Below are 12,996 nucleotides of genomic sequence, written 5' to 3'. Positions count from 1 at the left end.
TCTCATTTAAAAATTCGGTGGGATGAGAGAGTTTTGGTCCATTTTATAAAGAGTGTGTGAAACGTCACCCAAAATTAAAACTTCCATAACCCTCTCATTTTAAGTCAAAAAGTTGTGAAATTTCTACCAATCGGAGGTCCTAAGCTTCTTTTTCTTGGGAAAGAAATCTCAATTCAAAATTTGTTGGGATGAGAGAGTTGTAGTCCGTTTTATAAAGAGTGTGCGAAACGTCATCCAAAATTAAAACCTCTGCAACTCTCTCACCTTAAGTTCAAAAGTGGTGAAATTTCTACCAATCTTCATATTCTCTTTACGGGGAAAAAAATCTTGTTTTAAAAATCATTGGGGTGAGAGAGTTGTTGTCCGTCTTAAAAAGAGTGTGCGAAACGTCACCCAAAATTAAAACCACCATAAGTCTCTCTTTTCAAGTCCAAATGTGGTGAAATTTCTAACAAATTAGTGGACTTTTTTATCAAGGAAGGATCGCTCTTTGGTGAGATCCCTCTTTGGGAGAAGCTATGCATTTCTAGTGTGAGAAGCTCTGCATTTCTAGTGTGAGAAAATCTCCTCTTCGAGGAGATCATCTTCTTCCTCCGGCCAGCCGGCTGGAGGCCAAGGGCCCAAGCCCTTCTCGGTTTTCTCCTTCTTCCTGGGAAGCTATTCGGTCTGCTGTGAGAGATTTTGGAGGAATTCCAGTCCATGGAGATTCCTCCTGACCCGGGAAAGTCTGCTGTTTTGGACGGCCGTTTCTGGGCACATCCAACACCAGCTGGTCTTGGCCATTCTCCCTCACCCCATGGAAATGTGCCTCAAGCAGTTTGTGGGCTTGAGGATAACTATTTCTTAGATGGGCTCCCTTCCTGTGTTGACGAAAAGCCATCTCCTCTCTCTGAACCAGGTATGAATTCTGTCCAGCGGGTGGCATACCTGAAAGAACTGTTCCCTCTTGAGGATCCTGAACCCTCAACCCATTTCAGGAGAGGTACTAGAGTGCACAAAAGGTTTACCATAACCCCAGCTCAGATTACAAGCTCTCTGAAAAAATCAAAGCAGAATTCTACAATTCCTGTGAAAACTCCTACTCCTCGAAAATCCCAAAGACCTGACCTCCAGTCCACACAATAATTTCGTGCTCCTCCCCCTCCATCCTTGAGCTGCTTCTTACCTCTGAATCTGCAAGTTGGAGAAGAAGAGACAGCTGGAGGGAAACCTTCCATTCTGGGAATTTCTTCCATTACCCATTGCCCAACAGTTTCTGCTGTGACCCCTGACAGTCAACACCTACCACCTGACGTCTCCTCTGTCCCAACCTTATCTGTTCCCTCCTCATTCCCAACCAGCTTTGTTCTCTCTCCAGAACCCAGTCCTTTTTTAAATCAAAAGCTGATTGCAGCAGCAAAAACAGAGAAAATCAGCATTAATCCACACCCCCACTCATTTATCTTTTCCACCCCTGGGAATTATTCCCGCCCAATTGCAATTTCAAATGAAACAACTCCTTCTCCCAGCTCAGATTTTCCCGCCCACTCTGTTGGGACAGATCCAACGCCCATTCCCCTGCCCCTGGAAACTGATGGGTCTGATGCTACTCAATCAGCAACAGGAGCTGCTGCTACCCAAGCTAAAACCAGTCCTTGGAGATCCCTCTTTGGGGAAAAGTCTACTAAGGGTCTTTCAAAACTTGAGTTTGTAAACCCTGTAGCTGCTGATTCGGGGAAGAAGAGGATTTCTTTCGAGAATGAGGAGCTTGAGGAGATTGGCTGTAAATGGAGAACTTCTTTGGTGGGATACTTTATTGGTAGGAGGCCATACTTCATGAATCTGAGAGAAAATCTCTCACGAAAGTGGAACCTTAAAGGAGAGCTGCAGATTTTTACTCTCTCAAATGGGTTTTATTTATTTCAGTTCACCTGTCTGGAGGATTGTGACTCAGTGCTGGAATCAGGGGAGCACTCCTATGCGGGGAGACCTTTGATTTTACGAAAGTGGAAACCAGGGACACCTCTCGAGAAGCTAAACCTTACCTCAATCCCTGTGTGGGTTCGTCTTCCAGGTTTGCCTCTTGAGTTCTGGAGTGCTAAAGGATTAAGTAAAATAGCCAGTTTCATAGGGAATCCTTTGTACATGGATTCAAGGATTGCTGAAGAAACAAGACTAAGTTACGCTCGTATGTGTGTGGAAGTGGAAGCAGGGGCAGAATTTCCCGAAACCATTCCCATACACACCCCTTATGGGATCCACAACCAAAAAGTGCAATATGACTGGAAACCATCAGCCTGTAAAACCTGTATTGACTTCAGTCATACCTCGGAAGCATGCCCCAAAAATGTTCAGGTTGCGCAGCACAACCATAAGCAGGAATGGCGACCAGTAAAAAATCCCTCTAAGCAACCCCTACAAGCAGTAAAACCTGCTAGAGACCAGGAGGAAAGGCCAGTCAAACCCACCTGTATATTCCCCCAAGTTGTGGAGCATAGCAGAATTCTAAGTGGTGTCAGTGCCCATGTGGTGGATACAGCAATCCAGATTCAAAACAGCTTTGATGCCCTGGCTGATGTTGAAGGAAATGAAAATGAAGAGGGGGAAGAGAGTGAGGATCAAGTCGAATCTAATATAGACGATCGAGATAAATTGGTAGGTTGTCTTGGAAAAGAATTCGTCCATGTCACATCCTCATCAGGTGGAATTCCTGAGGAAAGCCCAGTTATGGTTGAAGCTCAAGTTCAGGAGGCTCAGGACTTAAATGGCCATGATAGTTCCCAACTCCATGCCTGCGTAATGCTTCCTTCTGGCAGGCCCATCAAACTTCTCCCACCTTGTTCTGATGGTAATTCTAGGAGCTTGGAATGTTAGGGGCCTTTGCTCCGAAACTAAAAGGGGGGATATAAAACGGATCATCCAAGAGAATAAGCTCTCCCTCTTGTGTCTGTCTGAACCCAAAGCCAAGGAAGTCGACGTGCAGAGGTTCTTGTCTGAAATTAGCGAAAATTGGAAGTGCCAAACAAATTATGAATTCTGTGGCAAGGGTGATATCCTTTCAAGTCCTCTGGGAAATTATGAATCTGGGTCCTCTGGGACCCAAAGGTGATATCCTTTCAAGTCCTCTATATGAATTCCCAAATTATCCACGGGGGATGTTACTGTATCTTGACTGGTCACTGTATTCATCTATCTGCTATCTATGCATTTAACGATGCTCTCGAGCGCAGGCAACTCTGGTCATCTTTAGTGGAGCTTGTTCCGGCTGCTCCGGTTCCTTGGATTGCCTTGGGAGATTTCAATATCACTCGTTTTGCTGATGAGAGATGGGGAGGAGCTGATCCAAACACCTCCGACATGAATGAGTTCAATGCTTGTATTGAGGACTGCTCTCTTCTTGACTTAAGATCCGTTGGGCAAACTCTCTCTTGGACTAACAGTTCTCGCACTGGTCACCTTAAACTTCGTAGGCTTGACAGAGCTTTAGTGAATGAGGAATGGCTACATGGGTTCCCAATCTCCTATGTTCACTACAAAAATCCTGGGTTGTCTGATCACTCCCCTATCATTGTCTCCACTTCTCCAGTGCAGTCTACAGGGGGAAAACCTTTCAAATTCCATAACATGTGGCTTTCTGATACTTCCCTCTATGAGGTTGTTGAGAGAGCTTGGCACCTGAAGATCAGTGGAAATCCAATGTTCAGAATCTTCAAGAAACTCCAAGGTACAAAGAGAGCTATAAAAATCTGGAATCATAATAGCTTCGGGAGGATTGACATCCTGGCTCCTCAATTCAGAAAAGATTTAGATGAGATCCAAACTAAGATTGGTCTGGACCCTCGGAACCTTAGCCTCAGAGCTGCGGAACAAGACATCAGAGAGAAGTTCACCCGGACTGCCCAGCAGGAGGAGAGTTTGTTTCATCAAAAATCCAGAGTTGACTGGCTTAATCTTGGTGACTCTAATACTGAATATTTTCACTCTGCCATGTCCATGCGCAGAAACCAGAACCAGATTCAGGCAATTGAAGATGATAATGGTGAGCTTTGTACTGAACCCAAGGGAATTGCGGATATCCTGGTTAATCACTTCTCTTGCTTGCTTAACCACAATTGCCCTATGACTGGAGATCTTCCTGCCCCCCAGTATAAACTGTCCCTTGATGATGCCCGTGACCTTGTCAGACCTTTCCAGGCCGAGGAAATAAAGGAGGTGGTTTTCAAGTGTGATGGGAACCGAGCCCCTGGTCCTGATGGCTTTAATGGGGTCTTTTTTAAGCACTTCTGGTACCTAATTGCGACTGAGGTTGTTGAAGCCATCCATTATTTCTTTCGAACTGGCAACCTCCTTCCTGCATTCAATACCACTTTCATAGCTCTGATTCCAAAATGTAGTGGAGCATCCTCCCCCAACCATTTTAGACCCATCTCCTTGTGCAATTTCTTCTATAAAATCATATCCAAGCTGCTGGCGTCTAGACTCAGCAAAGTTCTGAACAGAATTGTCAGCCCTAATCAATCTGCTTTCATCAAGGATCGGCTTATCCAAGATAATGTCCTCCTCTCCCATGACCTGTGCCACAACTTCCACAAGGCCTCGAACACTAAAGCCTTATGTTTAAAGCTTGACCTGAAAAAAGCTTATGATTATGTTATTCATGAAGCCCTCCTTGGATTCATGAGAAAAATTGGTTTCCCCACCTTGTGGTGCACCTGGATTTCAAAGTGCATTGCCTCTCCTTCTTTCTCGGTGCTTCTCAATGGTTCTCCGAAGGGCTTCTTTCAGTCCTCTAATGGGCTAAGGCAAGGAGATCCCCTGTCCCCTCTGTTATTCTGCCTGGTAATGGAAATCTTCTCCTGCATGTTGAATTCGGCTCAAGCCTTGGGTAAAATCAAAACTCCGTTTTCCAAAGGAAATCTTAATATAAATCATGTCATGTATGCTGATGATGTCATGGTTTTCATCACCCCAGACCTCGAATCTGTTGCAGGGATCAAGGAATGTCTCCAATCTTTCAAGCGCATTGCTGGTCTAGATGTTAACTTCCAGAAAAGTGAAGCTTTCTTGTCCGGCACTTCTGCTCAGCTCAAAGACCTGATTTGCTCTTCCCTCTACATCAAGGAAGGTTCGCTCCCCATTAAATACTTGGGTCTCCCTCTGATTACCAAGAGACTGTCCAGCCACGATTGTCAGCCATTATTAACCAAAATTCGGAGCAGATTAGGCATGTGGAATAACAAAAAGCTATCCCGGGCGGGGCGAATCGAATTGATCAAAGCTGTTCTCACCTCCTTCCAGATTTATTGGTCTGCTACCTACAACATCCCCATGGAAATTCTGCTCGAGATTGAGAAAATATTCAGAAATTTCCTCTGGGGGGGGGTCTGACCAACAGAATCAATACTCTCCAATTGCTTGGGCTTCGGTCTGTCGACCAAAAAGAGAAGGGGGTGTGGGGATCCGCAGCGTTGTTGATATCAATAGAGCCTCTCAATTAAAACTCCTCTGGCACATTGTTCAGAACAGGGAATCTCTGTGGGTTAGATGGTTCAAAATCAAATACCTCAAGAAAAGTTCCTTTTGGAATAGGCCTATGCCTTCGAACCCGGCCTGGGGGGTGAGAAGTATCTTTAATTGTAGAACTTTGGTGAAGCCCTTTATGTGCTATTGTGTGGGCAAAGGTAGAAACATCGATTTTTGGACTGACCCGTGGCATCCGGATGGACCCGTCCACACTCAAACAACTGAAGGCGAGCTGTTCTGTCTAACTAAGCAGACATCCATTGAATGCATGCAGCAAGATGGAAGTTGGGCTCACATCCTCCACCAAGCTTACTTGCCCCAACTCCACAGGATTATGAAAACTGGGCTGTTCTCCCATCACGAAGTCGACAGAATTATTTGGAAGGGCAACCCAAATGGGAAATTTTCTCTCAGATCTGCTTGGAACCAATGTAGAACTCGTTGGGCTGAGGTTCCCTGGTTCAAGACTGTCTGGCATAAAGGCCATATCCCTAGGTACAGCTTCACCACCTGGCAAGCAATGCAAAACAGGCTCAGTACTCGGGACAGGCTATGCTTCCTCGGATCCCACAGAGATCTCAGTTGTCTGCTCTGTAACGCTGGCCCTGAATCGGTGAACCATCTCTTCTTTCGATGCTCCTATTCGGCATGGATCTGGAAATCTATTCTGTGGCGGTGTGGGTTCAGGAGGAAGCCGCTCAAGACCCTCTTACAGGAAGAAATGTGGATCCGGGAAAAGTTTAAAAGGGATGGGCAAGCCACCTCGATTATGCGACTTAGTTTCTGTGTGGTGGTGTACATGATATGGAGAGAAAGGAATAGCCGGCTGCACGGGAAGCACCCTTGCCATAAGACGAGTACCCTCCACAGTTGCCTCAGTATCATTCATTCTAGGCTTGCTCATCTTCACCTGGACGATGTTATTAGCCGGAAAAATGTTGCAACTGCCGCAAATTTTGGTCTTCCTTGTATCCAAGTGAAAACCGACGCTGTCTTCTGCTCCTGGATCAGGCCGGATCATGAATTTTACAAGATTAATACTGATGCTGCTGTTCACAATGGGATGGGTGGAATAGGGGGCTTAATTCGGAACTCGATGGGGGAGGTCCAAGTCATGTTCTCTCTTCGGTCGGGCTGTGAGGAGATCCATCTTCTGGAAATGAAAGCCATCCTCCATGGGATCATACTCGCGCGCTCGGAAGGGTATGAATCAATCTGGATTGAATCCGATTCTTTGGTTGCAGTAAATGTGATCTTAGAAAAGTGGGAGTGTCCCTGGAAAGCCATTCCAATTGTTGAAGAAATTCGTGACGCCCTCAGAAACATTCAGAACTGGAAATTGTCTCATATTTGGAGAGAAGCGAACGGGGCCGCAGACTTCCTGTCTAAGCCCGACTGTTGTTGCGAAGGAGCTGTCCTCCTCCCTTCTACTATCCCCCCAACTCTTAGGGATATCCTGGATCTTGATGCAACCGGCCACCTTTACCCTCGTGTGTAGGGTTATCGATGTGACCTTCAGATCTGCAGCGGTGATCAATGCTGTGGTTAGTTGTTGGTGTTGGGGGGCTATATGTACCCCCAACTGTGGGATTCTTCTGCACTGCTCTTTGATTCTCCTTTTGGCTCTATGCCTTTACTGCCCATCTGGGCCCCCCTTGTAATTCTTGCTTATTGGTTTTAATATATCCGGTCGGGGTCTGCCTAACCCCAGCTTACCAATCAAAAAAAATAAAAAATTAGTGGACTTCAAATTCTCTTTCAACGAAAAAAATCCCATTTAAAAATTCGGTAGGGCGAGCGAGTTTTGGACCATTTTATAATGAGTGTGTGAAACGTCACCCAAAATTAAAACGTCCACAACTCACTCATTTTAAGTCGAGAAGTGGAGAAATTTCTATCAATTAGATGTCTTCAAATTCTCTTTCAAGTAAAAAAATCTCATTTAAAAATTCGGTGGGCTGAGAGAGTTTTGGTCCATTTTAAAAAGAGTGTGTGAAACGTCACCCAAAATTAAAACTTCCATAACTCTCTCATTTGAAGTCAAAAAGTTGTGAAATTTCTACCAATCAGATGTCCTAAGATTCTTTTTCTTCGGAAAGAAATCTCATTTCAAATTTTGTTGGGATGAGAGAGTTGTAGTCCGTTTTATAAAGAGTGTGCGAGACGTCATCCAAAATTAAAACCTGTGTAACTCTCTGACTTTAAGTTCAAAAGTGGTAAAATTTCTACCAATCTTCAAATTCTCTTTCCGGGAAAAGAAATCTTGTTTTAAAAATCATTGGGGTGAGCGAGTTGTTGTCCGTTTTTCAAAGAGTATGCGAAACGTCACCCAAAATTAAAACCTCTATAACTCTCTCACTTTAAGTCCAAAAGTGGTGAAATTTCTACCAATCGGAGGTCTTCTAATTCTCTTTCATGGGAAAGAAATCTCGTTTCAAAATTCGTTGGGGTGACAGAGTTATAGTCCGTTTCATAAAGAGTGTGTTAAACGTCACCCAAAATTAAAACCTCCATAACTCTCTCATTTTAAGTCAAAAAGTGAGGAAATTTCTACCAATCGGAGGTCCTAAGATTCTTTTTCTTTGGAAAGAAATCTCATTTCAAAATTTGTTGGGATGAGAGAGTTGTAGTCCGTTTTATAAAAAGTGTGCGAAACGTCATCCAAAATTAAAACCTCTGTAACTCTCTGACTTTAAGTTCAAAAGGGGTGAAATTTCTACCAATCTTCAAATTCTCTTTCCGGAAAAAGAAATCTTCTTTTAAAAATCGTTGGGGTTAGAGAGTTGTTATCCGTTTTAGAAACAGTGTGTGAAACGTCACCCAAAATTAAAACCTCTATAACTCTCTCACTTTAAGTCCAAAAGTGGTGAAATTTCTACCAATCGGAGGTCTTCTAATTCTCTTTCATGGGAAAGAAATCTCGTTTCAAAATTCGTTGGGGTGACAGAGTTATAGTCTGTTTCATAAAGAGTGTTTTAAACGTCACCCAAAATTAAAACCTCCATAACTCTCTCATTTTAAGTCAAAAAGTGAGGAAATTTCTACCAATCGGAGGTCCTAAGATTCTTTTTCTTGGGAAAGAAATCTCATTTCAAAATTTGTTGGGATGAGAGAGTTGTAGTCCGTTTTATAAGGAGTGTGCGAAACGTCATCCAAAATTAAAACCTCTGTAACTCTCTGATTTTAAGTTCAAAAGGGGTGAAATTTCTACCAATCTTCAAATTCTCTTTCCGGAAAAAGAAATCTTCTTTTAAAAATCGTTGGGGTGAGAGAGTTGTTATCCGTTTTAGAAACAGTGTGTGAAACGTCACCCAAAATTAAAACCTCTATAACTCCCTCACTTTAAGTCCAAAAGTGGTGAAATTTCTACCAATCGGAGGTCTTCTAATTCTCTTTCATGTGAAAGAAATCTCGTTTCAAAATCCGTTGGGGTGACAGAGTTATAGTCCGTTTCATAAAGAGTGTGTTAAACGTCACCCAAAATTAAAACCTCCATAACTCTCTCATTTTAAGTCAAAAAGTGAGGAAATTTCTACCAATCGGAGGTCCTAAGATTCTTTTTCTTGGGAAAGAAATCTCATTTCAAAATTTGTTGGGATGAGAGAGTTGTAGTCCGTTTTATAAAGAGTGTGCGAAACGTCATCCAAAATTAAAACCTCTGTAACTCTCTGACTTTAAGTTCAAAAGGGGTGAAATTTCTACCAATCTTCAAATTCTCTTTCCGGAAAAAGAAATCTTCTTTTAAAAATCGTTGGGGTGAGAGAGTTGTTATCCGTTTTAGAAACAGTGTGTGAAACGTCACCCAAAATTAAAACCTCTATAACTCTCTCACTTTAAGTCCAAAAGTGGGGAAATTTCTACCAATCGGAGGTCTTCTAATTCTCTTTCACGGGAAAGAAATCTCGTTTCAAAATTCGTTGGGGTGACAGAGTTATAGTCCGTTTCAAAAAGAGTGTGTTAAACGTCACCCAAAATTAAAACCTCCATAACTCTCTCATTTTAAGTCAAAAAGTGAGGAAATTTCTACCAATCGGAGGTCCTAAGATTCTTTTTCTTGGGAAAGAAATCTCATTTCAAAATTTGTTGGGATGAGAGAGTTGTAGTCCGTTTTATAAGGAGTGTGCGAAACGTCATCCAAAATTAAAACCTCTGTAACTCTCTGACTTTAAGTTCAAAAGGGGTGAAATTTCTACCAATCTTCAAATTCTCTTTCCGGAAAAAGAAATCTTCTTTTAAAAATCGTTGGGGTGAGAGAGTTGTTATCCGTTTTAGAAACAGTGTGTTAAACGTCACCCAAAATTAAAACCTCTATAACTCTCTCACTTTAAGTCCAAAAGTGGTGAAATTTCTACCAATCGGAGGTCTTCTAATTCTCTTTCATGGGAAAGAAATCTCGTTTCAAAATTCGTTGGGGTGACAGAGTTATAGTCCGTTTCATAAAGAGTGTGTTAAACGTCACCCAAAATTAAAACCTCCATAACTCTCTCATTTTAAGTCAAAAAATGAGGAAATTTCTACCAATCGGAGGTCCTAAGATTCTTTTTCTTGGGAAAGAAATCTCATTTCAAAATTTGTTGGGATGAGAGAGTTGTAGTCCGTTTTATAAAGAGTGTGCGAAACGTCATCCAAAATTAAAACCTCTGTAACTCTCTGACTTTAAGTTCAAAAGGGGTGAAATTTCTACCAATCTTCAAATTCTCTTTCCGGAAAAAGAAATCTTCTTTTAAAAATCGTTGGGGTGAGAGAGTTGTTATCCGTTTTAGAAACAGTGTGTGAAACGTCACCCAAAATTAAAACCTCTATAACTCTCTCACTTTAAGTCCAAAAGTGGGGAAATTTCTACCAATCGGAGGTCTTCTAATTCTCTTTCACGGGAAAGAAATCTCGTTTCAAAATTCGTTGGGGTGACAGAGTTATAGTCCGTTTCAAAAAGAGTGTGTTAAACGTCACCCAAAATTAAAACCTCCATAACTCTCTCATTTTAAGTCAAAAAGTGAGGAAATTTCTACCAATCGGAGGTCCTAAGATTCTTTTTCTTGGGAAAGAAATCTCATTTCAAAATTTGTTGGGATGAGAGAGTTGTAGTCCGTTTTATAAGGAGTGTGCGAAACGTCATCCAAAATTAAAACCTCTGTAACTCTCTGACTTTAAGTTCAAAAGGGGTGAAATTTCTACCAATCTTCAAATTCTCTTTCCGGAAAAAGAAATCTTCTTTTAAAAATCGTTGGGGTGAGAGAGTTGTTATCCGTTTTAGAAACAGTGTGTGAAACGTCACCCAAAATTAAAACCTCTATAACTCTCTCACTTTAAGTCCAAAAGTGGTGAAATTTCTACCAATCGGAGGTCTTCTAATTCTCTTTCATGGGAAAGAAATCTCGTTTCAAAATTCGTTGGGGTGACAGAGTTATAGTCCGTTTCATAAAGAGTGTGTTAAACGTCACCCAAAATTAAAACCTCCATAACTCTCTCATTTTAAGTCAAAAAGTGAGGAAATTTCTACCAATCGGAGGTCCTAAGATTCTTTTTCTTGGGAAAGAAATCTCATTTCAAAATTTGTTGGGATGAGAGAGTTGTAGTCCGTTTTATAAAGAGTGTGTGAAACGTCATCCAAAATTAAAACCTCTGTAACTCTCTGACTTTAAGTTCAAAAGGGGTGAAATATCTACCAATCTTCAAATTCTCTTTCCGAAAAAAGAAATCTTCTTTTAAAAATCATTGGGGTGAGAGAGTTGTTATCCGTTTTAGAAACAGTGTGTGAAACGTCACCCAAAATTAAAACCTCTATAACTCTCAAACTTTAAGTCCAAAAGTGGTGAAATTTCTACCAATCGGAGGTCTTCTAATTCTCTTTCATGGGAAAGAAATCTCGTTTCAAAATTCGTTGGGGTGACAGAGTTATAGTCCGTTTCATAAAGAGTGTGTTAAACGTCACCCAAAATTAAAACCTCCATAACTCTCATTTTAAGTCAAAAAGTGAGGAAATTTCTACCAATCGGAGGTCCTAAGATTCTTTTTCTTGGGAAAGAAATCTCATTTCAAAATTTGTTGGGATGAGAGAGTTGTAGTCCGTTTTATAAGGAGTGTGCGAAACGTCATCCAAAATTAAAACCTCTGTAACTCTCTGACTTTAAGTTCAAAAGGGGTGAAATTTCTACCAATCTTCAAATTCTCTTTCCGGAAAAAGAAATCTTCTTTTAAAAATCGTTGGGGTGAGAAAGTTGTTATCCGTTTTAGAAACAGTGTGTGAAACGTCACCCAAAATTAAAACCTCTATAACTCTCTCACTTTAAGTCCAAAAGTGGTGAAATTTCTACCAATCGGAGGTCTTCTAATTCTCTTTCATGGGAAAGAAATCTCGTTTCAAAATCCGTTGGGGTTACAGAGTTATAGTCCGTTTCATAAAGAGTGTGTTAAACGTCACCCAAAATTAAAACCTCCATAACTCTCTCATTTTAAGTCAAAAAGTGAGGAAATTTCTACCAATCGGAGGTCCTAAGATTCTTTTTCTTGGGAAAGAAATCTCATTTCAAAATTTGTTGGGATGAGAGAGTTGTAGTCCGTTTTATAAAGAGTGTGCGAAACGTCATCCAAAATTAAAACCTCTGTAACTCTCTGACTTTAAGTTTAATAGGGGTGAAATTTCTACCAATCTTCAAATTCTCTTTCCGGAAAAAGAAATCTTATTTTAAAAATCGTTGGGGTGAGAGAGTTGTTATCCGTTTTAGAAACAGTGTGTGTAACGTCACCCAAAATTAAAACCTCTATAACTCTCTCACTTTAAGTCCAAAAGTGGTGAAATTTCTACCAATCGGAGGTCTTCTAATTCTCTTTCATGTGAAAGAAATCTCGTTTCAAAATTCGTTGGGGTGACAGAGTTATAGTCCGTTTCATAAAGAGTGTGTTAAACGTCACCCAAAATTAAAACCTCCATAACTCTCTCATTTTAAGTCAAAAAGTGAGGAAATTTCTACCAATCGGAGGTCCTAAGATTCTTTTTTTGGGAAACAAATCTCATTTCAAAATTTGTTGGGATGAGAGAGTTGTAGTCCGTTTTATAAAGAGTGTGCGAAACGTCATCCAAAATTAAAACCTCTGTAACTCTCTCTGACTTTAAGTTCAAAAGGGGTGAAATTTCTACCAATCTTCAAATTCTCTTTCCGGAAAAAGAAATCTTCTTTTAAAAATCGTTGGGGTGAGAGAGTTGTTATCCGTTTTAGAAACAGTGTGTGAAACGTCACCCAAAATTAAAACCTCTATAACTCTCTCACTTTAAGTCCAAAAGTGGGGAAATTTCTACCAATCGGAGGTCTTCTAATTCTCGTTCATGGGAAAGAAATCTCGTTTCAAAATTCGTTGGGGTGACAGAGTTATAGTCCGTTTCATAAAGAGTGTGTTAAACGTCACCCAAAATTAAAACCTCCATAACTCTCTCATTTTAAGTCAAAAAGTGAGGAAATTTCTACCAATCGGAGGTCCTAAGATTCTTTTTCTTGG

The 12,996-nt window shown here is 41.2% G+C and overlaps 1 protein-coding gene across 1 annotated transcript; it reads left to right on the top strand.

Moving 5' to 3' along the window:
* The first annotated feature begins 699 nt into the window (after nucleotides 1–699).
* Nucleotides 700–7,000, top strand: LOC143855390 (uncharacterized). The gene is made up of 5 exons (XM_077365508.1): nucleotides 700–982; nucleotides 1,181–2,827; nucleotides 2,943–3,084; nucleotides 3,210–5,361; nucleotides 5,777–7,000. The coding sequence occupies exons 1-5, from the start codon at nucleotides 700–702 to the stop codon at nucleotides 6,998–7,000; spliced, it is 5,448 nt and encodes a 1,815-aa protein (XP_077221623.1).
* Nucleotides 7,001–12,996: the final 5,996 nt, after the last annotated feature.

The sequence above is a fragment of the Tasmannia lanceolata genome, unplaced genomic scaffold, assembly GCF_043159265.1.
Source record: "Tasmannia lanceolata isolate RefF3 unplaced genomic scaffold, GAP_Taslan_0.1 ptg000021l, whole genome shotgun sequence".
NCBI lineage: Eukaryota > Viridiplantae > Streptophyta > Magnoliopsida > Canellales > Winteraceae > Tasmannia > Tasmannia lanceolata.
Note: the sequence above shows the minus strand (reverse complement) of the source record. Positions and strands in the feature narration are given on the sequence as shown.